General features: G+C 44.6%; 1 protein-coding gene across 3 annotated transcripts in view; it reads left to right on the forward strand.

Moving 5' to 3' along the window:
• Window positions 1-26,077, forward strand: part of Pfkp (phosphofructokinase, platelet) — a 61,693-nt gene that overhangs the window by 6,210 nt on the left and 29,406 nt on the right. For all 3 annotated transcript variants that reach the window (XM_050142259.1, XM_050142260.1, XM_050142258.1), the window contains exons 2-7: window positions 7,423-7,496; window positions 18,930-19,007; window positions 22,063-22,252; window positions 24,293-24,458; window positions 25,675-25,719; window positions 25,951-26,059. In XM_050142259.1, the coding sequence (XP_049998216.1) occupies window positions 7,423-7,496; window positions 18,930-19,007; window positions 22,063-22,252; window positions 24,293-24,458; window positions 25,675-25,719; window positions 25,951-26,059 (662 nt within the window). The remainder of the gene's footprint in view (window positions 1-7,422; window positions 7,497-18,929; window positions 19,008-22,062; window positions 22,253-24,292; window positions 24,459-25,674; window positions 25,720-25,950; window positions 26,060-26,077) is intronic.

The following is a 26,077-nucleotide window of genomic DNA, read 5'->3' on the forward strand; positions in this document are numbered from 1 at the left end:
AGTACCCTGGAGTCCTTTCCATCCCTTTTACGACATGAACCTATGGACTGTGTATCTCAGAGGCTGCTGCAGGCTGAGAAGGATCCTGTGAGTTACAGAGGCCTGCAAAACTTTGGAAAGCCTGGGAGGAGCCATCAGGAAGTAGCCCAAGGCCAGGGAGCCAGATTCCTTGTGGGGGGGTGGGGTTTGTGAGGAAGTGGTCTTGGGTAGGTACTAGTCGTCATAGGCTGTGTGTAAACTTTGGATTTACCTTGTGCAAGCTGGGAGACCGTGCTGAGGTTACTGTCTGCCTCTGATAAAGGTCACGTTGTGGAATGGAGAGGCAGAGAACTGGGGTTGAGTGACTCAGAAGAAGCAGATGGAGGCTTGGGGAGGGAGGATGGGGGATGTGACTGACAGGATGTTACTGTGGACGCACAACGTAGGAAGCAGCAGAAGGGCTTTTGAATAGGTGGGGGCACAAGCTAGACGAGAAGTCATCTGCTGAGACCATAAAGACAGTGTATGAAAATGTAGGTATACGAAGGTCAGTGAGAATACATTCTTTTCAATGGTGCCTGTAACAAACAGTGGCAAATAAAAAGAGAGGAAAAAAAGGAGGTCAGTGAAAAATTGTCCATAGGAAGTAGGTCCTACGGAATGAAGTGTTCACCATTGTTCAATAAGGACCTAGTTATGTAGCAGGCTGTGTCCAGTACTTCACACATCAGTGAGTAGATTTCAAGAGCATTTCTGTCCATAAAGAATAAGGTTTGCAGCCAGGTGGCAGTGCCTTTAATCCCAGCACTCGGGAGGCTGAAGCAGCTGGATCTCTGTGAGTTCGAAGCCATCCTGGTCTATAAAAGAGCTAGTTCCAGGATTGTTGCATGCCTTAAATCCCAGCACTCAGGAGGCTGAAGCAGGCAGATCTGTGAGTTCAAGGCCAGTCTGGTCTATAACTGGTCTACAAGAGCTAGTTCCCAGGACAGCTAGGACTGTTACACAGAGAAACCCTGTCTCTAAATAACATAACTATTATATTGGTTATCAATACTTTCTTTTCTGAATTAATACTGGAATCTGTATGGACTGCCATTTAGCTGTGGGCAAGACACATGTGTTCTGAAGCTACCCTGATGGACTACTGTCACAGAGCCACAACGGTGTGTCATACACATACACATCTACATACATACACACACATATATACACATAACACGTATACATACATAAGCATACATATATATATATGAAATTGGAAAATAATTTATTTTTCCTTTTTTTTTTGGGTTTTTCGAGACAGGGTTTCTCTGTGGTTTTGGAGCCTGTCCTGGAACTAGCTCTTGTAGATCCGCCTGCCTCTGCCTCCCAAGTGCTGGGATTAAAGGCGTGCGCCACCACCGCCCGGCTGAAAATAATTTATTTTTAAAAAGAACTCTACATGTTTGTATGGATTCTATGAGTATAAACAGGGATCAGGTGACAGTGGTCTTAGTGTTTGCTGTGGACACTGGGACACTCACACTCTCTGAACCCTGTAGTTTCAGGACCAGTCGTATTTTCCAGCTGTATGTTTGGCTAACTTCTTCCATTTTAGTTTCTTCCTCAAATACTAGTCTTCAGCAAAGCCCTGGTGAACCACCGTAGTGCTTCCTAAATCCTCCAAGCTCTTGTCTCCTGTACCACTCTGCTTGACATTTTTCTCCTGAACACTTATGCCTTTTTAGTAGTGGCTTTAATGTGTTTATTTGCTACTAATTCAGTGTGTGTGTGTGTGTGTGTGTGTGTGTGTGTGTGTGTGTGTGTGCATTCCTGTGTGGGTGCTCTTGTTTGTGTGGAAACCTGTGGAAGACAGGGATGGACATCAGATATCCAATCACTTCTCCACTCTATTTGAGACACTTTTTTTGGTTTTGTTTTTTGAGACAGCGTCTCTCTGTAGCTTTGGAGCCTGTCCTGTAGACCAGGTTGGCCTTGAACTCACTAGAGATCTGCCTGCCTGGGATTAAAGGCGTGTGCCACCGTGGTTAGACACTCAGGTTGAGCACCTGAAACTCACTGTTTCGTTTAGACTGGTGGACCCAGCATCCAGCTGGCTGTTTTCAGGGGCCCCTCCTCCCAGCACTGGGTTTGCATATGCATGCTGTTGTGTCCATCCTTCATCCACAGAACCATCTTCTCAGTTCCTCATTTGTTTATTTACCACCGTGGCAGACCAAATCCAGGGGCTCCAAATTGTCGTCTGCCACTGAACTGGATTTCCAGATCCTGTCGGTGGGCACTATTGGTACTTATGTTACTGCTCTTTGCCCTCTCCTGACTGCACTGAGCTCCAGAGGGCCAGGGTCTCTGCTGTTAATGTCAGCAACGTCTCCCAGCAGCTCCTGGAAAGGAGTAGACACTCAGTCCACATACATGCGGTATATGTGATGGCTAGACAGATGAGGACATCCTTAGAGACTTATCTGAGCCCTTCTGATGTTGACTCTTGGACCTGGGGTCAGGGTGGCTCGTAGCTTGATAACTGTGAGGGAGCCAGGCTTTTCCTGGGTTCTGTCCCTGCATCCACACCCCTTCCCTATCAACATCATTTAGAGAGAGAGCTTAATGAATAACTACAGCAGCAAGAATAATATAGGGCATGGTTTATGTTCATCTTTCAAAAGGCCTTTCTGCTTTATGTCTGTATATGTGTGTGTGTCTATGTGAATGAATGCCACATGTGTGGGGGTTCTGCAGAGTCCAGAAGAGGGCGTAGGATCGTGGGAACTAGAGGTGTGGTACATAGGTTTGTTACTAGGTACCCATAGATCATGTGGAGCAGTTGAATAAGGGTGATTAGTTCTTTCATCTCAAATAGTTACTTTCACGGGACTCACAGTTTAAGTGTTCCAGAGTAGTGTTTCAAAGCCAGCCTTTGCAACAGGTGAGGTGTGCCTCACAGCAGCCAGTAAATAAAGATTTACCTAACGTTTCCTTGCATGGCCTCAAGGAAAAAGCGAACTTGCCACTATTTTTTCTCCACTGTCCTCTAGTGAGAACCGTTGGCGACATGTCCATCCTTTCCATTCAGTCACACGTTTTCCACCCAACAGCACCATCTCCATGTTAAATTAGTTTCAATTCTATAAGAAGATTGTACCTGTTCCTGGAGTTGTTAGGGTTAGGGCCTGACGAGCTGGGCTCTGCCACCAGCCCTCAATATGTCAATTAAACATGCAAAGTAATAGTGAAAAACAGAAAAAGGAGATTTGTTCAGAGTGACCACACCTGAGAAGAGAAATGAAGAAGTTCATAGACCGCCCCACCTCACCCCAGTAATACTTTCCAGGTCTGAAACCTTCTGCGATTAGGTTAACTTGAAGACAAGAGGTTTGTGTAACTAAGCAATCCTGGGCCCTTGCAGCCATGCCCAACAGTGACTTACCACTATCTGGGCTACAGTTTGTTCAGCAAGGTGGTTTTGTTGTTGCTGTTGCTGCTGCTGTTGTTGTTGTTTCATTTTTCATTTTTATTTTATGTTTAAAGTTTTTTGAGACATGGCTTCTGTTAGCCCAGGGGTCCTGGAACTTTTTTTGTAGACCAGGCTGGACTTGAACTCACAGAGATTCACCTGCTCTGCTTCCTTCGTGCTGGGAATAAAGGTGTGCACCACCAAGCCCAGCTACTTGAAAGCTGTTCAGACAATTTAGCAGAACTATATGCATCTTCTTTTGAGAGAAAGCTCTACTCTGGCTGGCATCAAACTCCAGTCTTTTTTTTTTTTTTTCTCCCAGCATGAGATTTCTGAGGAAATTCCAGTTCCTTGTGGCCCATTGTTTCAACAATCTGAAAGACAAAGGGAGGTACACCAAAGTCTCCTTAGATTATCTTTATTCTTGTTCCAAGCCTTCAGGGAGGACTGGGCTGGGATTTAGATTTCTTTCAAAAAAACACTAAGACTGTTGCTTAGAAGGAAGGTGATGAAATACTCAAGGAGGTTGCTTTGAGTCCCAGGTCAGATCGTAAAACCTAAACAAATGAGGGAATGAACACTGTGCTGTAACTGTTCCGGGCAAAACAGTAGGCCGAGTGTGAGGGAAGCTCTTGAATCTGCTCTTTGTCCCATATGACCAGGTGGCTGAGGACAAGGTCAGCCCCAAGTGAAATGACGCAGATGTTTACCCAGGAGACTATAAGCCCCAAGTCGTAAGGATACTTGTTAACATATTGGTTTCTTTGTTTCCTCCTTGATCCCGGTTCACCTCTTCCCAGAACCTTCCTGGAGCTCATCTTACTCTGTCTGACAGCATGTCTTCAAAGACAGAGCCTAAGATCTCTGTGGCCTTAGATGGGAATCAGATCCCAGTAGGCAGTCTTCTGACACTGGCCTTGTTAAAGCACAAGGAAGGTTTAAATCCCAGCTTCTCATTTAATTAATTTAGTTACCCCTTCCTGGGCAGTACCCTTCAGAGCCCCAGCTTTCTCCTGGCTCCTTAGAGGAATCTGGACTTCAGCAGGCTTCCCTAGGTGATTTCAGAGTACAGAGCTGATTTTAGAGGCAGTTCAGGCAATCCCACCTAAAGGGCCAAGGTGGATCTCTAGCGATTAACTTCTTAAGATTAGTTTGCAAGTGAATGGAAGCCTCCAGGCTGTGCCTCCTGAAGTGTGGTAGAATGGGGGTGCGGGGGTGGGGTTGGGGTCAGCTGTTAGCCTGGGAGAGATACAGACTCTAGGCCTGTGCCTGAGAAGCTCCTGAGGCAGCCTCCAGCCCCAGTTTTAGGACCCTTCCTCGGGCCTGGGGCCAACTGCTGGAGTGTAATCACAGTTCTTTCCTGGTGAGTTAGAGTTTGGCAGGATAACCTCCCCGCAGCAGGGAGTGGTTTCACGTTTCTTTCTTTACATCCCCCGCAGCCCAGCCAGATCCTGTCACTCTCTGACCACACTCAGCTTTCTCTTTTCCTTATCACTCCCAGCGTTCAGCAATCTCATTCCTTCTGTCTCTTCTTTCACACACACTCTTTTCAAACCCCCAAGTTTGTTCATGAGGTCATGTTTCTGTGGGGGTGAGGGGGGGAACATGTGGAAATGAGATCTTCAGAGAAGGGAGGCACAAAAGGGCCCAGGGCATCATTCCTTGGGGGTACTCCATCAACCCATTTTCCAGGGTTTGTACAGTTCAAGTACCTATGGTTGATCAAGTGATTATAACCGTAGCACAAAGCCCTAGAACCACAGCCATTCTGCAGGAACCACGAAGTGCTGCTGTAATCCGCAGCTAAAATGTAAGCACCAACGCACACAGCTCATCCTTCCCGTGAAGAGGTGCCTGCGTCATTAGCACATAGCTGTGAATTCAGAGGGGCAGGCAGCTCTGTCTGGCAGGGGAAGGGGGAGACTGGAGAAGCAGAACTAGGAAGTTAAAGAAGGGCTGCAAGGGGAGAGTAAGGGTGGGGATGATGCTAAAGTTCCAGAGGATGTTACAGGAATGTCTCACTGTCCCCAACTAGCAGGACAGTCCTCAGGATGTGGCTAGGCATCTCCCCCTCCCGCATGCCAGTTTGGCTTTCCTTCCCATAGACCCTTTCGGAGGAGGAGTGTGGCATATGTATGTATGTACACCTTAGCAAAAACAGTCATTCTCTTGGCAGAAAACTCTTCAAACATTGTTGAGTCCAAGAACAATGAGGCTCTCTCTGTAGGACACAGTGGTTAAGTGCTTTACCATGTATTCTAAGGGGTGGGGGTCTTACATGGTTATTGCCTTATGTGTGATTATGAGCTAAAATCAATGATATAAAATTCTTTAGCTGTTTTGCCAAAGAGGACTATTCAAATTAAATCTTTAGCTTCTAAAATATGATTTGAGTGAAAGGTTAAAATTGAGACTATGAGTTTCCATGATAAAGGCATGTATACGTTTCTCTTCTTTTTTTAAAAAAAAAAAATATTTATTATGTACACAGGTGTTTGGCCTCCATGTATTCCTGCAGGCCAGAAGAGGGCATCAGATCTCATTACAGATGGTTGTGAGCCACTGTGTGGTTGCTGGGATTTGAACTCAGGACCTCCAGAAGAGCAGTCAGTGCTCTTAACCTCTGAGCCATCACTCTAGCCCATGTATACATTTCTAGGAGATTTGTGGAAGTGAAAATGAAGAAAATGTGTATGCATATTTGTGTGGGCATGCGCCCATTTCTGTGGAGGCCGGAGGTCTAGTGCCTTCCCTAATTGCTCTTCACTTTATTTTTGAGAGAGGGTCTGTTACTGAATCTGGTACTGCTCACTGACTTGGACAGGATAGTTAGCCTCCAAGTTTGAGCAATCCTCCTTCCTGTCTTCATCGCTTCAGGAATACGAGCACACTGCCGTGGTTGGCTTTTTACATGGGTGGCCTGGATCAGAACTCAGGTCTTCATGCTTGTGCAGCAAGTACTTTGCGGATGGAGTCACTGCCCCAGCTCCCAGTCTATTTTGTACTTATTTAAAGACGTCATCTGTCATCCTTCTGTATTGCAGCATGTCTACTTTTTCTTATTTGTTTCCCACAATTTTAAGATCCAAGATGGGAGATTCGGAGAAAACTGTAGCCTGGGAGGAACCTGGCTGAAAGCCGAGCTGCTCTTCATTCTGAGGCTGAGGACTACATCCTTTCTGGCCGTGGTCTTTTCTCCTTGTCTCCTCTCTCCTGCTGGGTCTTAGATCCTGAGCTAAGGTGGTACAAGGGTCTTCAAGTGTTATGCCACTGGTAAACTACAAAAGCAAGCTTTCAGCTTTCCGAAATGTTATCCAGATGAGAGTAAATCTGAGCTTCTGGCCTTGCATTCTCTTGCACACTGTGACTCTTACTTTAAGTGTGGAAAATGTCCCTGGTCTGTCTTAAGGACCTATGGCAATTTCTAGTACACTGACTTGTTTTACCTCCTCTTCTAACAAAAATGCCATGGTTTGTTTTGTGGTTAAGACCATCGCCTACTTTTAAATCACGCTGATAGGTAGGGATAAAATAACTATTCACCTTCCCAAGACCGATTGCCCCTTTCACTATTAGCTTCTTTGACTTTGGCTAGTGACATCTGCCTTCTGTTTTCTTCAGTGATTGTCTGGAGTTGCCTAGCATTCTGTACTGCAGAGCACACACACATCCACCCCCAACACTCGGGAGGCTAAGGAGTTGCAAGCTCTGCTCAGCCTCAAGCTAGACACAGAAAAGGAAGTCTTGAATGGTATTCTGAACTGGAAAAAAAACCCTAGGTTCTTTTGTAATGTAACTCATCTTTAGATGAACCCCAGTATGCAGGGTACCCTGATTTCTAACTTTTTTATATTTACTATACTTATCCTAAAGGTATGGTTCATAGTCATGTCTCATGAGGAACCAGCAAGGCAGTTATACAGTTTGCCTAGGTCTTGGTGAACTGGCCTCAAGCTCTCTACTGACAACTGCTCCTGTTCTTTCCACAGGTATGAACGCTGCTGTCCGTGCTGTGGTGCGCATGGGAATATACGTGGGGGCCAAAGTGTACTTTATATATGAGGTCAGTGCCTGCTTCCCATTTTTGCTTTCTCTGACTCAGGAATTCGGACCGCCCACTGGCTCATAGCCCTGACGCTCACAGGTCTCTCTCTCTCTCTTGCTGCCTGCCCTGACTGAGTGCCAGAGGTGCTGAGAAAAATGAGATAAGACAGCACAAAAGTCATGCTGGTATCGACTTCCTGGTCTTGATTGCTGGGTTAATGGTCCTGAATGTGTTAACTGTGAGCCGAGGGATGGAAAGACGGCCGCTTTGAGCTCTCCAACCTTGATGTGAAGCTGACACCACTCCCTAGCGTCCGCTCATGTCTTGGCTTCACAGTGAAGAATCTATTTTATTAGTGCACAGATAAAAATGATGTCATGGGTTTGCCTGGAAATGGAAATCATGTTAAACAAAACAAACTAGACTCAGAAAGACAAGCACGTTTGCTGCCCTGCAGATCTGAGATTTTAATGTGTGTGTGTGTATGTGTGCCTGCACGTGTGTGATGTGAAACTGAAAAGGAGACCATGGTGGGAAGAAATTATATAAAGGAGTAGAAGAGGGAGAGAAAAGGTGATAAAATACCTGCGACCTGAGGACAGAGGGGAGCTGTTGGGAGAGGGATAGCAAGGGTGGGGGTCGGGGGGATAGGAAGAGAATGAATGGGGAGAAAAGTGTTTGAAAATGCCGTAAGGAAATCCCATCACCTCCTACACGAACTTGTACTAAAACTAAGCAACAACAGCTAAACTGAAACTGCTTATTGTCTCCCGTGTTGAGGTCCTGGCAGCTTAGGAAATATGTAGTATGTGAAGAAGGAACCAGCGTAATTTCCAAAAGTATAAGGAAAGTCATTTTGTTTTTAAGTTTACAAAATGTAGCTAAAAGTGGAAAAGAATGGTTTTCGAAACGATCAGTTCAGGACTGAGGAGATGGCTCCGTCAGGTAGAGCTTGCCCTAGAAGCATCAAGACCCAGCTGTGCATCTACAGAAGCCTTGTAGAAGCCACTGTGGTCATATGCTCCTGGAATCCCACTAGTCCAATGCGTGGTTGGAGGCAGAGACAGGGGAGTTGCCTTAGAGGCTGGGGGTCGGGGGATAACTTTCACATCAAACTGGTCTGTAAGAGTCCTATGTCCCTGGCCTATTTAGGGTTTTCCCCATCCTTTAAAAACTACTTCCATGTCTACATTGCTCTTTAAAATTCTGTGTTTTGGGGTAGTCCTTTGGTCTGTAGATAATGGCATCAGTCAGCTAAAAAGCCATGGCCACTGTGATAGATACCTCTGGCTGATGTAAGAGTTTCTAAAAATCATCCAGCCCTAACCCTCAGCATCACCTGCTCCACAGGTGGTAACTTCTTATCTCTGCAGACAACTGGTTGTGTTAGTTAGGGTTTCTATTGCTGTGAAGAGATAACCACAAATAATGACAACTCTTATAAAGGAAAAACATCAATTAGAGTGGTTCCATATTCAGGGGTTCAGTACATTATGCAGGGAGCATAGCAGCATGTAGGCAGGCGTGGTGCTTCCTATGTCTTGATATGCAGGCAACAGGAAGTAGACTGTGATCCTGGGCAATACCTTTAGCACTCAAAGCCACCGTCACAGGGACACACTTCCTTTAACAAGACCACACCTTCTCAAAGAGCAACTCCCTAAGAGATTGTGAGGGCCAATACTTTCAAACTACCACACTGGCGTCTACTAAAACATCCTCCCTTTTGTGAAGTTGTCGCACTTGGATTCCTTTGCTCATCCCTTGGGTTTTAATTTGATTGTCAAAGTCTGTGGCTGTGTGATATTTGTTCGTTACATTTGGGAAGGTTGAAAACAATGGTTCTAACCCTTAGTCCATTCAGACCGTTTTAACATTTATGGTTTGGAGCACGTGAAGGTCGAATTCTCCTTGTGAATTTCCACGGCCAGTCTCTGGTCCTGACTGCTGCCCTCCCTTGTTCTGCTCCATGAGGTGTAAGCACAGATTAGGATCCGAGCCACGCAGAGCATGAGCCCTCTTTTTCCTCTTCCTCCTCCCCTGTGAGTTTGCATTTGTGTGTCAGGGTCCCTGAAGGAAGGCCATTGACTTATCCGTTCAGCCTCTGGGCTTCAAGTGCCACGACCATATTTCACCTGGGCTTTTGTGTTGTTCCTTCTGCTTCTGTTTCAGAGCTTGCATGGGAACACGAGGCGGATTTTCTCCCCCTTTCCCCCAACCTCTCTCTTGCCCTCTCCTGTCTTGAGCCTTGAGAGAGAAGGGCATGCTGGCCTGAGAGCAGTTCCTCATTAGCAAGTGTGGTTTTCATGAGCTCTTTGGGGTTGGAGCAGTGCCAGATGAGGTTTCCTGTTAAAATTAGCAGTGGTTTCACATTTGCTAGCGACTTAGAGTCTATAGAACGGTCATCCAAGGAGCCTATGTGATTTCATACAGGCCACAGGGCTATGTCTTCTGCTCTTGCTGTATGCAGCTAAGCACCTAAGCACCTTAGAAAGGAGAAGGTTCCCCCACGAGTCTCTTTGATCAGGCTGGTAGCTCTGAGGGTGTTTGAGGTTAAGACGGAAGTTATTTCTGTTATTTCACAGTCAAACGGAATTCTTCCCCAAACGGTTGATGTTCTCTGTGTCCTTTGTAGGTCCAGAAAGTGCTCAGCCCTGTGACTCCCCAGTCTAGTTGGGGGTGACTTAGATCCAAGGACATTTGCCATTGCTTGATGACATTTTTGATGATTTCATTGTTAGAGGGAGGATTGTTCCTGTCATTTAGATGGTTGAATCCTGCCTAACACCTTTTAAACCAGACAAGGCAGTCCTTGAAGAATCAATTGGTCCCACGTGTTAGATCCAACAATGTTGAGAAACCTACTATTCCATGAAGAGCCGACTCTGTCATGGATATTGTTCACTGGGGAAGAGACTAGAATTTAATTGGGGAAGACATGTTGGCTGTGCTTTAACCTGTGCTAGAGACTGGTAAACCCTTAGTGCTTGTTCAGATGCTCTGTGTATGCAGTTGCCATGTCTGGTGTCTGTACTTTGTTCTTCCTCGTTCTTCCAGTCTTGTGATTGTCTGTCTGAGTTCTGCTGATACTAGCTAGCTCCAGACCTGTGTCTACCAGACTCTGCACATTTAAAAATCAAACAACTGATAGGGAGAACCTCTTATAGGCCTACAGTGAAAGACTTTAGCTCTTTCTTTTGAGGTTAACCAGATTTATTCTCCACTCTTTTGTTTTTAGAGGTTTCTAGAGAAACAGAACCAATAATATGTAATCATAAGACAGGATTTATTAGATTGGCTCATCCACTCATAGGCTCCCTTCCTCTGTTGAGTTGGAGGAAATGAATAGGTGTTCAGTCTAAGGAGCTGGAAACTTCAGTATGAGAGAAAGGTCAATGATGCTGTAGGGCTTGGCATATGTGTAAGAGTCCTTCTTCAATAGCAGTAAGTATTACTGGAGTTAAATCAGTTGAGTGTCATCATCTATATAGATATAGAACTTTTGCTTCTATAATTTTAAAATCCAGAAAGACCAGAAAATCTGTAAGCTATTGATTGCATCACTTTCTTGACAGCAAAGCCGTGGTGGCCTAAAAGGAGGCTCAGCCTACCTGGTGTGAGGGGCTGTACCTTCCTGTATAGAAAGTGACACCTACAGGATGGCTTCCACTGAGCTCCTGATTGCCTCAGGTCACATTTATCGTCACAGCCACACGGCCTTGAAAATGCAAACCTTTAGAAACCTATTCCGGGGTTAGGTGAGGGACTGTGGAATTTCACAAGCAGCCCAGTGCCTGAAAAGGAAAAAATAAACCTTTGATCCTGTGTCCTTATTTGACCCAAGGGAGTATTATTTGTGCTGGGTATGATGGAGGCAGGAAAGCTTTAGGAGTTCAGAGTCATCCTTGATTACCTAGTGCGTTCCAGGCCAGCCTAGGCTATACATAAGATCTTGCCTCAAAACCCCTAAAAGAAAAAGAATGGGGGTGGACAAGGGGAAAAAAGAGGAAGGGAAGGAAGAAAACAGAAATCTGTGTCTCTCCCTCACTGGTAGAAAATGTGGAAGAGTTTTGAGTACTAACCCCAAAGGGGCTGTTTGCTGGCTAGTTGCAGGACAAGAAGACATGCTCACCTTTGACCCCATTGGTTGTGACCAGGCACAGAACTGAGGCATGTGACCAAACTGGTGCACTCTGTGACCTTCTGGGAATCATGAGTTGCCTAATAGTTAGGCTTCTTTATTTATTAGCCTCACTATCACCAGCCCTGTGCTGTTTGGGATGGGATATCAGGGGTGGGGAATGGGAATCCCATGCATTACAGTTTTAAGAAGCATCCTGCCTCTACCCACTGGATGCCAGAGGCACCTTTTCCCCTTAATCATGCCAGTCAGGATTGTTTCCAGGTGGCACTGTTTCCTGGAGGTACAATCCCTCTTATTAGGGACTGCTATTCTCAACCAATTGGATTTGAATTTATAAGGTTCCCGGTATTGTGTTTTTAAGCATCATTTAGTGATTCATCCCAACATGTTTATTCATGTATACTCCAGTTTCTCAGTTTGCCTAGAACTTTCAATGTTACCAGCAGATTAGAACAGATAAACGGATTAGTATTCATTAAAAAATGGGTTCTCCTTCCCCCTCCTTTCCTCTCTCCTCCTTTGTTCCTCCTCCTTTCTACTACTCCGCTCTTCATCTTCACCCTCATCCTCCTGAGCCTCTTTCCTCCTTCCCCTATTTCTTCCGAAAATGTATGAACCTGGAAACTCCGGTGTTTCCGGCAAAAGCCTGGCACCTGCTTGGGCTGAGCTGTTTTGTCTAGCTGCTACTTGTTGGCCTGTAGATCTGGGTCAGGCCTACGTGAGACGCATGTGGAGCCCTTGGGCTCCATTCCAGGAGAGATGGAAGGGGTTGGTGGGTTAACCCAGTTTTTTTCCTATGTAATGAGCTGATCATTCCATTACTTTCTTTTTCTCCTGTTTGTTTTAATTGCTCTTAAGCTGGGTTCTTTCTTTAAGAGCCCACAGAAAGCCATAGCTCCTCGGTAGTGATAAGACAAGACTAATAAATAGTCTACAGGAAAGACCACATCCTGAGCAGGCTGCCCTGGATTAGGCGGATCCAACCCAGGATAGGAAAAAGTGAAATTAATTTGGGAGCCTCGTGGCTGAAGAAGACAGGCGCTTCTTTATTGTGTAGGTTTACTATCCTATTGTCAAACGTTTCCTGCAGATTTTGAAAGAACGGTTCCTAGAGATGTTTGCAAAAATGTCACCTAAATGTCTTTTGCCTTTAAATGAAGGAATTAGCAGTTTGATACTGTACATGGGCAGCCATTTATACATGCTGTCCAAGCTCACCTCAGCCTATATGAGAACGAACGCCATTTTAGCAGCTATTCTTGCTATTCTAAATTTCAGTTTCAATTGAAAATGTGTTAGATGTGAAGAAATAAGGAAGAGGAGAGCTGATGCTGCCATGCCCTCACAGATCTACCCAAATGGTTCCTTTGTCACCTTCTCTGCGGCTCTAGAGCCTGCAGGGTCTCTGCTGTCCTTGTCACTTCCAGTTGACATGTCTATTTCTGGTTTCACCAGACTGGCTTTTCCTCTTGAACGAGAGTGATTAGCCTGTCACTTTGGCCTCTCTTGTTTCAGGCCCTGAGTACGATAGCCTGATTTAATATCCACATAAAGGCGGTTTGGGGTTGGAACGTGGCACAGGTGGCTGAGTGCACGGAGCTTTGCTCCCCAGCCCAGCAAACTCACAAGAGCACTCAGGACATAGAGGCAGGAAGAACAGGAGCCTAAGGGCATCCTCGAAGTTCCAGGCCATTCTAGGCTGTAGGAGGCTGCCACCCCCCCCCCCCAAAAAAAAGGTAAAAGCTGAAGAAATGAAAGAAGGTTGTGTGTTAACTAGTGGGTTCCTGATAGACATTCCTCCCCACTCTCCCTTTGGCTAGAAGAGCAATTCCTCTTGTTCCCCAAAAGAATGCACTCCCAACTTTTGGTGTTTAAAGCGAGAGATGCTGAGCTATGACAGAAAAACCCGTGAAACCCTTGTCTAGCCTCTGCTCTTTTTGTTCTGAAGGGTGAGTTCTTGTCTCCTGCTGTAATCTGGGTAGTGCTTCTGCTCCAGAAATGCATGGGCAATGCCAGCTGGTAAGATTCCTTAATCAGAAAACAGGTCACAGTATCAGTGCTGACTTCTTTGACCATCTCTTGGTTGTTCATCACTGTCATCAAATGCTACTCCTCCTGTTCTGATGCTGGCTTCCACATCCCCCACCAGTGTCTCAACATTCAAGCAATGCTATCGACATCTCATTCAAGCATCTCACAAGGATTTCTAAGATAATCATTTGTGTGCATTCGAACTTCCTTAATACCCCAACTAGTTAACACTATATCTGCCTAAAACTACTAGCAGTGGCATTTGAAGGTGGAACTGGATTGCATCAGCACACGCTGTCCCCTGTAGGCCGTTCACCAGTACACTCTGCCAGGCCCAGCCTTTGTACCTACATGCATGACTCTTAAGAGTGCTGGTTGACTTACACTGACTTAATAAAAGGCCAATCCATATGATGAGTTCCTGCCCTTTTCCCTGGAACACGGACCAGGATATGTTTTAGTAGTGATAATAGCTGCAGGCGTGAGTACCGTTTTTTAATAAGTGCTAAAACTATGCTAGGTCTTACACTAAATTTATATGTCACTTCTGACCTGATAATCCCTACAGCCGTCTCATTGTCGTGACAGTTTCAGACAGTCCAAACACACAGCACTGTCAAATTGCAAAAGAGGATGGACTTTCTCTGCCCAGTGGTAGTCACAGTGAGGCTGAGTGAGTGCCCACTGAGGATGTCATAATCACCCCATGTAAATATGACTGTTATCCTGGAGGGAGGATGACCTGCCTCCTTCCTGCTGTGGCTGTTAGGTTGATAACATTCCCGAAATTGAGCACTGTTAGCTTTGGCTTAAGGAAATCTAATGATGCCAGAGGACCAAATAAATCAAGTCAGTGTATTAGCGGCTTGTTTGCTCATGCTCCAAGTACAGAACTATATAATGGCTTGCCATGATCTAACCTATTTTAGAGCTGACCCAGCCTTACCAAGGACAAGTTCTATGGCTTCTTTCTCTGTAGGAATTTTCCATGAAGTAATTAAGCCACTGAGAACATTTTTTAATGGGCTGACTGTCAAGTTCTTTACTTCAGTTCAGAGCCTTGGCTGAGAGATGATCACAGTCCTCTAGGCCAGGAACGAAAGACTCTACAGTCTCAGATTCTGTGTGGACCTTTCCTGTGTGCAAAATTAAGCCAAGGTCCTGAATTTCAAAAATCACTGGTAACCCTGGCATGGTGACTCATGCCTGTAATTCCATCAAATCAGAATCTGAAACAGGAGGATTCCCATGAATCTGAAGTCAGGAAGCTGAAGTAGGAGGATCCCGATGCCTGGGCTCCCAAGTGAGACTAGAGAAATGACCCATCACTTGCTTGTAAGTGCATGATTTCAGGACTGAGCACATGGTATTGGATAACCACTTTGGAGGCTATTCCCTGGGGAAGACTAGTACTCTCAGAATTCCTTAGTTGCCTATAGTTCTTTGTGTAAGGTTGGGGCCTTATTAGATTTCTAATTTTTGTGTTAGCATGTCTACTGAAATCATATACACACTAGTAATGTAGAGGCTGAGCAGGTTATATTTATGTATTTAGGAATATATGTATATATATATTTATATTCATAGACATATACACATGCACAAATACAAATATATATATATATATATATATGAGAGAGAGAGAGAGAGAGAGAGAGAGAGAGAGAGAGAGAGAACAATAGAAGGGGTGGATTGGAGGGAGGAAGTGAAAGGAGGAAAATAAAGAAATTATAATTTAATATATATTTAAATTAAAAATCCCACACAGTGCTTACTACTCTTACAGAGGCCTGCAGTTCTGTTCTTAGCACCTACTTCAGTAGGTTCACAACTGTGTTTAACACCAGCTGCAGAGTATCTGCTGCCCTCTTCTGGCTTCTAAGAGTACCTACATACACACACACACACACACACACACACACACACACACACACACAAATGGAACAAAATCTTAAAAATAAAGAAAAATGCTGGGCTTTAATTCCAGCACTTGGTAGGCAGAGGCAGGTGGATCTCTGTGAGTTCGAGGCCAGCCTGATTTACAGAGTTTCAGGACAACCAAAGCTACAACAGAGAAAGCCTGTCTCAAACCATAAAAAGAAAAAAGAAAACCATGGACATACGGAACTTTTGTGCCCCCCTCTTTTGAACAGCCAGTTTTGACCAATGGTTTTTACTAATATAAATATGAATATAAAAATCAGATAGCTATTCAGAGACTGTCAACATTCCTGCCCTCAAGCATTTTTTTGTAGCAGAAAACTTCAGAAATTCACATTGAGACACATGAATCTGTCAGGTAACAAGAAACCTACTGTCACATGAACAATCAAGTTGAAGATCAGGAAAGCAAAACAGGCAACCACCAGAGAGACTTTTTACTTCTACCAAATCTTTAAACTGAAGGGACAAGATTCTGTCTTCACAACTCCTCAGACTTCACAATCCAGTGAATTCCTGTCTCTTCCCCTTTATATTCCTCTCTCTGCCCAGACATATTGCTCCTGTCTTCACCTCTCTAGTGCTGGGATTAAAAGTGTGTGACTCCCAAACACTGGGATTAAAGGTATGAACCATCACCACCTGGCTCTGTTTCTGGATCAATCTTGTGTAGCTCAGAGTAGCTTTGAATTTACAGAGATCCCTGGACCCCTGTCTGCTGAGTCCTGGGATTAAAGGTGTGTGCCACCACTTACTCCCTGGCCTGTATGGCTGACTAGTGTGGCTGCTTTGCCCTCTGATCTTCAGGCAAGCTTTATTTATTAAAACACAAATAATATACCACTTTAACTGACCATAGATCCATTCAACAAGACTAAGAAAGGAAAAGGCCTGATTTAATATTAGATGATAATTTTCCATATGGCTCTTTAATTTTGAAAAAATAATTTGATTACTTAGAGTGAGTGGGCTGGATCTTACTTTGTTTATGGTGGAGTCAACACGTGGCTAAGCATAGTGGCCACACGGTCCCCTAAATAAAGCAGCGCATTTCTTCAGAATCAGTTGGGGGCCACTGATGCTCAGTCAAGTGCTGTTCAGTATAAATCAGAGCCTGTGTGTGACCCGTGTTGTCATGGCAGTGAACGATGTGATAAGAAATTCTGGTGGATGGTGGGTCTCCTTAGAATCATCCTCTGGAGTAGAGTAGACAAAGCTGGTAGGGTGACTTCTTTGGTTAAGAACTTAGATTGATTGTAAAAGGCTCGATGGTTTGCTTTTCTTAGGTGAGTCATGAAATTGGCTTTGAAGGCAGAGTACAAAATGGAATTTTAGAAAGTGGTGTGGCGACATTAGGATAAGTGTTTTTCCCAACTGGGGAAAAAAAAATGATCTCACTTTCTACACGATAATAAATTAGGGTAAAATCAGTCCTCCTAATTGGCAATGGCTTCTTCTGAGTAAAAGCAGCTCAGAGCTGCAGGTGGCGGTGAGCACAATGACTTTGCAAACTAAAGGATGAGTCATTTCCCAGTAAGTTACCACGTGTACAGTGGAGTGGAGCTTTAAATGCAAGAGTAGTTGAATCATTCTCCTCTGGGGTTTCTGATTGCTTCCTTCACCGTAGATATCTAGACTATGCGAAATATTTAAATTATTATCGCAAGCACCTTTAAATGTGTTAAGGCTTGTAGAGCATTTCCCCTTGTTTTCTAATTAGCAAAATTCTTTGTAAAAAAAAAAAACCAACAAAACAACCAACACATTTTAAAGTATCAAATCAGTATTTAGGACTTGTATGTAGAACAGTTGGTAGAATGCTTGCCTAGCACGTAAGAAGCCCTGAATTCAATTTGCAGCACCAAATAAGACTGGGTGTGCCAGTGCAGTGCATACCTGTAACCCCAGTACTTGGGAGCTGGAGGCAGAAGCATCAGAAGTTCAAGACCATCCTCAGCTGCACAGTAAATTCAAGGCCAGTCTGGGCTGTGTGAGACTTTGTGTCAATAAACAAACAAACAAACAAACAAACAAAAGCCAACATTTAAATGAAAAGAATAAGAGGAAAGGGAACATTTCTGTTCTCTGTGTGGCATGATTAAATAGTGAGATGGCCTGTAGTGACTGAGCGAGGAGCAGTGTGGATGCTGCAGAAATACTGTAGATAGTGATGCTACAAAAGGTTTACCTGAACCCAGCTCTGAGACAATCTCAGGATGCTTTTTGACCTCCAGCTGTTCCAGAAGAAAATTACCAAATGCAATTTATGAGGCCGTGGTTACTCTGATACTCAAACCACACAAAGATTTAACAAAGACAAAGAATCACAGACCCATTTCCCTATGAACATAGACACAAAAACTCTTACCAACCAAATCCAAGAGTACATTAAAAAGATCACCCACCTTGATCAAGTAGACTTCATCCCATAGATGTAGAGATGGTCCAATATGTGAAACTCAGCCAATGTAACCCACCACATAAGTAAACTGAAACACACACACATACACACCACCACCACACCACAAATACACGATCATCTCATTAGATGCTGGAAAAGGCCTTTGACAAAATCCAACGTCCCTTCGTGTTAAAACTCTTGGAGAGATTAGGGATACCAGGGACATACCTAAACACAATAAAGGCAATTTACAGCAAGTCTATAGCCAACATCAAATTAAATAGAGAAACTGAAAGCAATCACACTAAAATCAGGAACAAGACAAGGCTGTCCACAAAGGAATTTTTTTTTGACCTCCAGCTGGTCCTCTTTGGTGTGCAAGCTGTAGCCACCTTCTTTCCATGGGTCTCTTATTTTACCCTACCATTGAATACCAGACCTTGCTGCAAGGGCCCTTTGTGTGGGAACTTGGCGGGTCCTCATGTTCCATTGTCAAAGTCCTTCAGTGGGGACAATGCTGTGTCCTGGCCTTTTGAGACTGCTCCTGAGTTATGGCTGCCATTCTGGCTGCACCTTTCACTGTTTTCTTTCTGACTCAGAAGCATGTGAATTTGGATGAAGACCTTGGCACTCTAGGTAGACTCCATTTCTTCACCATGCAGACTAGGATCTAACACATGGACCCATCATGCACTGCTTCCAGGCTTCGTAGAAGCAAATTTTCTAGGGAGAGTTTTCTTTGTTTCTTTATCTGTTTTTTAGCCATGGTTTACTACTTTTAGGCAACACTTGCATTGCATTGTTCTCCTAGCAGTCACCTGGAAAGCTAGGCTCATTGCCACTTGTCTTTCTGTTTTGTCTAAGTTGTGGGTCTATGTAAATTAATGTGAAGTCCAGCATCTTTTTAAGTAGACGTTTATCTTTTCACATCCAGGGTTACCAAGGCATGGTGGATGGAGGCTCCAATATTGTGGAAGCCAACTGGGAGAGTGTCTCCAGCATTCTACAAGTGGTAGGTACCATGTTGCTCTTTATTTCTCTGTATTAATGTCACCATTTTAGTTTGAAACATTTTCTGATTGAGCTTCAGTAAGTTCTAAAATGAGTTCCCATTCCAGCTAGCTTATTATGAACTAATAAACTATTATATTAGTATGTAATTATTATTAGCTAGCCAATTATAAGCAATAAAGTAATTATAAGGACAGAAAACACCCATTGCTTACTGTGTTCTTTCTTTTTCTTGTCTCTGACAAATATCTGACTAAAGGGACCCGAGGGAGGACTTATTTGGTTCATGATTCAGAGGACATAGTCCTTCACACCAGGAGAGCAAGGTGGTTGAGGGCCTAAGCAGTGCAGCCCATGGTGGCAGGTGGTGGCTCATGGCTGAGCTTGTAACAGAGGCAGATTCTCTTTTTATTACTTTATAAATAATAGCAATCAAAATGCCCACTTCCTCCCCTCTTCCCACTTCCCTCCCACTCCCTCACAACCTTCCTCCCACCCCCTCCAGTCCTAAGAGAGGGCAAGGCACCCTGCCCTGTGGGAACTTCAAGGCCCTCCCGAGTACATCCAGGCTTAGGAAGCTATGCATTCAAAGACAATAGGATCCCCAAATGCCAGTACATGCAGAAGAGACAAATCCCAGTGCCATTATCATTGGCCCCTCAGTCTGCCCCAATTGTCAACCACATTCAGAAGGTCCAGTTTGATCCCATGCTCATTCATTCCCAGTCCACCTGGAGTTGGTGAACTCCCATTAGTTCAGGCATACTGACTGGGTGGACCAACCCCTCATGGTCCTGACTTCCTTGATCATATACTCCCTCCTTCCGCTCTTCAGCTGGACCTCGGGAGCTCAGTCCAGTGCTCCCATGTGGGTCTCTGTCTCTGTCTCCATCCGTCGTCAGACAAAGGTTCTATGGAGATATGCAAGATAGTCATCAGTCTGACTATGGGAAAAGGCCAGTTCAGGCGCCCTCTCCTCCACTGCCCAGGGTCCTAGCTGGGGATATCCCCGTGGACTCCTGGGAACCCCTCCAGAGCCAAGCCAGAGGCAGATTCTTGCATGGCTTCTCACACCTTGGCATATAAGAAGCAGAGAGCTGGGGCCAGAAGCCGAGGTAGTTACCATTTTCGAAGATCATCCCAGCAACCCACTTGGACTTCAGTCCATGTCAAAGCAGCCACAATTCTTCCCAAACAGTAGCATCACTACTTGAGGACCGAGGGTTCAGACACAGCTGCCTGTGGGATCTATTTCACATTCAATCTACAATATGTGTCATTTCATTATTATTTATTTCATGTGAGTATATGTGTGCCTGTGTGTGTGCCTGTGTGTGTGTGTGTGCTTGTCTGTGCACTTGTGCACGGGAATGCCAGAAAAGGATACTGGATCTCTTGGAGCTGGAATCACAGCCATTTGCAGAATACCTGACTTGTTACATGGGAGCTGGAATCTGAACTCTGGTCCTCATGATTATACAACAAGTAGTCTTAACCACTGAGTCATCTTCCAGGCCCTTTTATTAAGTCTTAAAAACATCAGCATGACCTTAACTCAGGAAGTATCCTTGTAATATACAAACTTGTATGTCTCAGCCTTAGCTACTGTTCATTGTGTTACTTCTGGAATTTTCTTTTCTTTCTTTCTTTCTTTCTTTCTTTTTTTTTTTTTTTTTTTTTTTTTTNTTTTTTTTTTTTTTGAGCAGAGGAATGTAGAGGTTACTTCAGTTTGCTGGTGCTATGTGCTTTTGGCTAATCTCTATGCCCAGTGGGTTTTTACATATCTCTTGGCACCGAGTGAAACAAAGCTGGGAACGATTCTGCCTGGCCGCCCCTAGAGTTGTGGATTTAACAAGGACACTTCATCCCTGCTCTAGCTTGAAGCAGACACAGCTAATTTCTGTGTTCTGCACAAGGAAGAAGTAATTGCTGCTTCAGGCAAAACAGTTGCTTGCTTTGAATTTAAAAGAAATCTGTCCAGGATGTCTCATAAACTCCTGGAACATTTTGACTTAAGAAAGGGTTCAAATTAGTTGAGAAAAAGAGATGCTGTAGAAAGAAAAGACTATAAAAAGCTCTTTATTTGTGACTTGAGCTTCTAAAACCTCAGGATTAATCTCTGACTCATCTTGAGTCTTTTTATTTTTCTCATGACAGGGTTTTTCTGTGTAGCCCTGGCTGTCCAGGAACTCGCTCTATAGACTAGGCTGCCTTGGAACTCCCAGAGGTCCACCTGCCTCTCTCTCCCGAGTGCTAGGTCTAAAGGTGAGAGCCACGATGCCCGTGTTTTTTTAGTATAAGTAAAATTGGCAAAATCACAATGAAGGTGCTAAGGGGGTGTGCACTTGAACAACTGTCGAAGACGGAGATTGCACTTGGGAAGTTCTTAGCTTTGCTGCGTACCTGGAAAGAGAGTGAATGACGTTTGACCCATTCATAATCAGGCGAGTAATGCTTCACAGACATTAGCTTGCTACCAACACAGAACAGTCTCACTTTGCTGTTGCGATAGAGATAGCAAACAAGGAAATGCGCTCGTGGTTGTGAATGGCAGGTTTGCTGAGAGGCACAGGTCCATTCTCACCCTAGGATGTAGTCCTGACCCTCGTGGGGGCAGCCACTCCAGGACTATAGCTTTAGGTGCAATCATGGAAGCTGCACGCCTTTCATAATCCTTTGGTTCACTGAGCTGATACACAGGAGAGCCAGGTCACGGAGGCAGGACAGGTTTGCTCACTCATGTCCGGTGAAGTGCTGACATATCTTTCCCTCTGTGTGTACCTGGCCATCTCCTGTTGGGACTGCTTTGACTCTAACAAGCTGGGAGGCTGTGGTGACCCTGTAGACATTTGCTCTGTCCCCCCATTTCTCTTTCATGGGCACCAGGCTAGAGCGTTTCTTCCTGGATTCCCAGTGGGGCACTCGGACTTTGCAATCTCTGATTACAGAGGTGAAAATGAGGAAAACATGTGGAACGTTCTACATATATAGTCGATCCATTCCTGTGCCGATCCCTAGGGCTTCCTGTCAGTGAGCGTGATTTATGTCCTCTCCAGGGTGGGACGATCATCGGCAGTGCCCGTTGCCAGGCCTTTCGCAGCCGGGAAGGGCGCCTGAAAGCTGCCTGTAACTTGGTGCGTTTGGGCATCACCAACCTATGCGTGATCGGCGGGGACGGAAGTCTCACAGGAGCCAACCTCTTTCGGAAGGAGTGGAATGGACTGCTGGAAGAGCTGGCTAAGAATGGTATGTTCCTGTTTCTGCTTCCGCCTTTCACGGAATTACCTGCTTCACGATTTCCCTGTCGGTGCTTTTCAGGAGCTTGCAAAGTTGGACATTCTTTAAGGGAGGAAAAATAAGAGTAATTTCAACTGTCATGAGCATACATACTTTTGAGCCAACTTTTAAATTTTTATTTCATTTTAGTTTTTGAGATGTGGTTTCACTATAGACCAGACTGGCCATGAACTCATAGAGAGAGAGAGATGCATGGCATCAGCCTCCTAAGTGCTGGGGGTTAAAGGTGTGCACCACACCCAGTCCGTTTTTTGTTTTTTGTTTCTCTTGTAGTCGAATTGTGGCTGTGGTCTTATTTCAGGATCTGGCACCACAGGATTTAAATCTGTACCTCAGATAGGAACAGTAATGACAATAAGTCCCACTATGTGCTAGGTCTAGGGAATCCCTCATGACAGCAGTCATATATACCCCCATTTTTCATTTGACATGTCCCAAAGAAGCCAAGGGCTGGATGCGTACCAGCCCTTGGATGTCAACATCCACACTTCTAAGCCTTCACACTGTGCTCCTCCTGCTATGCTGGGATGTTTCCCAACTTACGTTGTTGCAAGAATTTAAATAGAAGATGCTGATCTGCTTTTACTCATTTTTTATTTTTAATTTTAAATCAATTTTGCTGTTACTTAAGAAAGGATGTCTGAGAACTATGTATGAAATGTTGTCTCTGTCTCTTTAAAGCTGTTATTATATAGTTCCAATTCTGTATCAAGTATAACTTCACAACGGTGTATTGCTCAAATGATAACTTCATGAAAATTGAAAGCTTAGATAAAATATGTCCTTAAATTTCACTAAAAACAGTCAAAAAACAAAAAAAAAACCTTCAAAAATCTATCTCTGTGAGTTAGAAGCCAGCTTGGTCTACTGAGTGAGTTCTTGGACAGCCAAAAGTATACAGAGAAATCCTGTCTTGAAAAACAGACAGACAAATCTACTCAGGAAATAGAACAGAGAGGCCTTACCCATCTTTTAATTCACTAACCCATTGGTGACCATCGGTAAAGGCCTAGACGCCCCCCCCCCCCCCCCCCCCCCCCCCCCTNCCCCCCCCCCCCCCCCGCCCACACTATTTTAATTTAATTTGTGCAGAACTACCTGACCAGATGTGTTTATCTGAGAGGTGTTCCAGCTGCACATGTACCAGCTAGTTCTATGGGCATCTTTAAGAAATCGATATAAAAGTGACCATAAGTTTGTAAAGAACTTAATTATGAAATTATGATGTGCTCTTATGTTGACCGAGCTTTCTGTCCCACCGGGTCCCATAGCCATTTAGTGCCAAATAAACTACACAGAGGTCTACATTAATTATAAACTGATTGACCTATTAGCTCAGACTTCTTATTAACTCTTATAACTTATATTAGCCCACAATTGTTGTCTGTGTTAGCCACGTGGCTTGGTACCTTTTTTAGCGAGGCAGTCACATTTTGCTTGCTTTGTGTCTGGCTTCCTTTGTTTCTGGGTGACGACTGCAGATTGACTCTTCCCAGAATTCTCCTGTTCTCATTGCCCCACCTCTACTTCCTGCCTGGTTGCCCCGCCTATACTTCCTGCCTGGCTACTAGCCAATCAGCATTTTATTAAACAAGTACAAGAAACAAATCTTTACAGGATAAAACCATTGACCCACAGCACCCTTATTGAAAGTCATTACTGTCCAAAGCCATTGCTAACAAAAATTTAAGTTTTTATCTTAAATTGAAAACTTTGGATTTTTATTTATTTTAATAATTTGGTGTTCTTGCTTCATGCCCGGTGCCAATTTACATTTTGTGTAATCCTTTCTGGCTTCCTCTGGCTTCTCTTTCCTTCAGTGTACTGATTCAGGGTGTGTATAATTCTGGGGAAATTTATAAAAAAAAGCTGAGCTTAGAGTACTTGATTTTCATCCCATGGCCATTCATGTCTTTCACATCTGGTGGAGCACAAGGAGACTTGGCAGTTCTTCCCGAATGTGAAGTGTGTTTCTTGTCCCGAATGCAGGTGAGATCGATAAGGATGCAGTGGAGAAGCACTCCTACCTCAATGTGGTGGGCATGGTGGGCTCCATCGACAATGACTTCTGCGGCACAGACATGACCATTGGCACAGATTCGGCTCTGCACCGAATTATTGAAGTTGTTGATGCCATCATGACCACTGCCCAGAGGTAAAAGGACTTAGAGAAATGAATAGGTTATTACTGCTGGCGCCTGCACATTCTGCAGATAACATATTCGTATTTTTCTAAGTGTGCTTATGGGCAAGAAGCTAGAAAACAGAAGGAAACGAAAATGATCTAAAGCCCCCCTCCCCCAGGCTCTTCTCATTGAATAACACAAAAAGAGGCATTCAGTGAGGTTGGCACACTCGTTAGTGGAGTGAGACATTATAGTGTCACTTTTAGGGTCTAAGCTACAGATGGGATGAACTGGAGTTTGAGTAGAACACTCACACTAATCTGTGGTGATGTAGACCCATAAGGAGGCATCACTAACATCTCTCTAAAACATCATGGAGGTCCTGGGAGCCTTTTCGTGACAATCCTGGGAAATACTAAGTCAGATAAACCTTTTATTTTGAGTAGGTAGCGTGAAGCTTGGAACATTGGAGCAAGCATTACTGAAGAAGAAGACTAGGGCTTCATGGGGTCCTTTGTATATACGTCTGGTTCTTAGCTGCTCCTCTGTCCACTGAACTCTGTGGCATTGGGAAAACCCATCACCTCTTTAGGACTAGAAGAATGGCTCAGAACAGTTGGATTTTTCCACTGCCAGGAAAGACGGTCACTATGTGTTGATGGAGTTGGCTTTTAGTAGCATCCATGCTCATGTGCTCACATGGATATAGCCAGCCTATGGCTTCACGATTCCCTCTGTAGACCAGAATGGACTTAAACCCCCAACTTTGTTGCCTCTCCAGTTCTGAGATGGCAGATAAGAGCCTGGCTGACCCATGTCTTTAAGAAGAAGTATCCAGCATAGTTCATGGTGATGCTTTTTAGAAAAGGTCATAGGAAATCACCTGAAAAGAATAAAGAAGTTGTAGGGAACAAGTGAAGGGTGGAAATATTTTCTGTACAGTGTAAGCTGGAAGTGGTAGTGCCTTCCTGTAGGCCTAGCATCTTAGATGTGGAGACAGAAGGATCAGAAGCTCAAGGTCACCCACCCTTGGCTACTCAGCAAAAACCTCCAAATGCAGTTATTATTAAAGCCTCGTTACTCCTTAGGTCTGAAACACTTGCATTAGAGCTTGCTTTTTGTAGAAAATGAGTCAGCTTTTGGGAGCAAGGTGCCAGCCATAGTTGAGAAGCAGGCTGTCTGTCAGCCATGGCTGTAAGTACACTTGCTGTGAATGGTAATGTGTGCCCTGTACTCCTTTTCCAGCCACCAGAGGACCTTCGTCCTGGAGGTGATGGGGAGACACTGTGGGTAGGTATCTGCAGACACCATCCTGGTGGGTACAGCCTTCGTGGCATCTGTGTGAGTGCTCCACATTGTGCTCTGCACCTTGCATCGCTACAGGGGCCATAAAGCTCCTGCAGTGTCTCAAGGGCCAGAGCTGCCCAAGGTTGTCTTTGAGCATGGGTGGCCGTGGCCCACGAGCCTTACCAGCAGGCTGCTCCTTCCTTCCTGGGTATTAATCACTCTCTTCCCACGCAGTTACTTGGCCTTGGTGAGCGCCTTGGCTTGCGGTGCCGACTGGGTGTTCCTTCCGGAGTCTCCACCCGAGGAAGGCTGGGAGGAAAACATGTGCCTGAAACTCTCAGAGGTAATTGGGAGTCTGGAT

Source organism: Alexandromys fortis, unplaced genomic scaffold, assembly GCF_014885135.2.
Source record: "Alexandromys fortis isolate MF-2015 unplaced genomic scaffold, M_Fortis_MF-2015_v1.1 scaffold_5, whole genome shotgun sequence".
Taxonomy (NCBI): domain Eukaryota; kingdom Metazoa; phylum Chordata; class Mammalia; order Rodentia; family Cricetidae; genus Alexandromys; species Alexandromys fortis.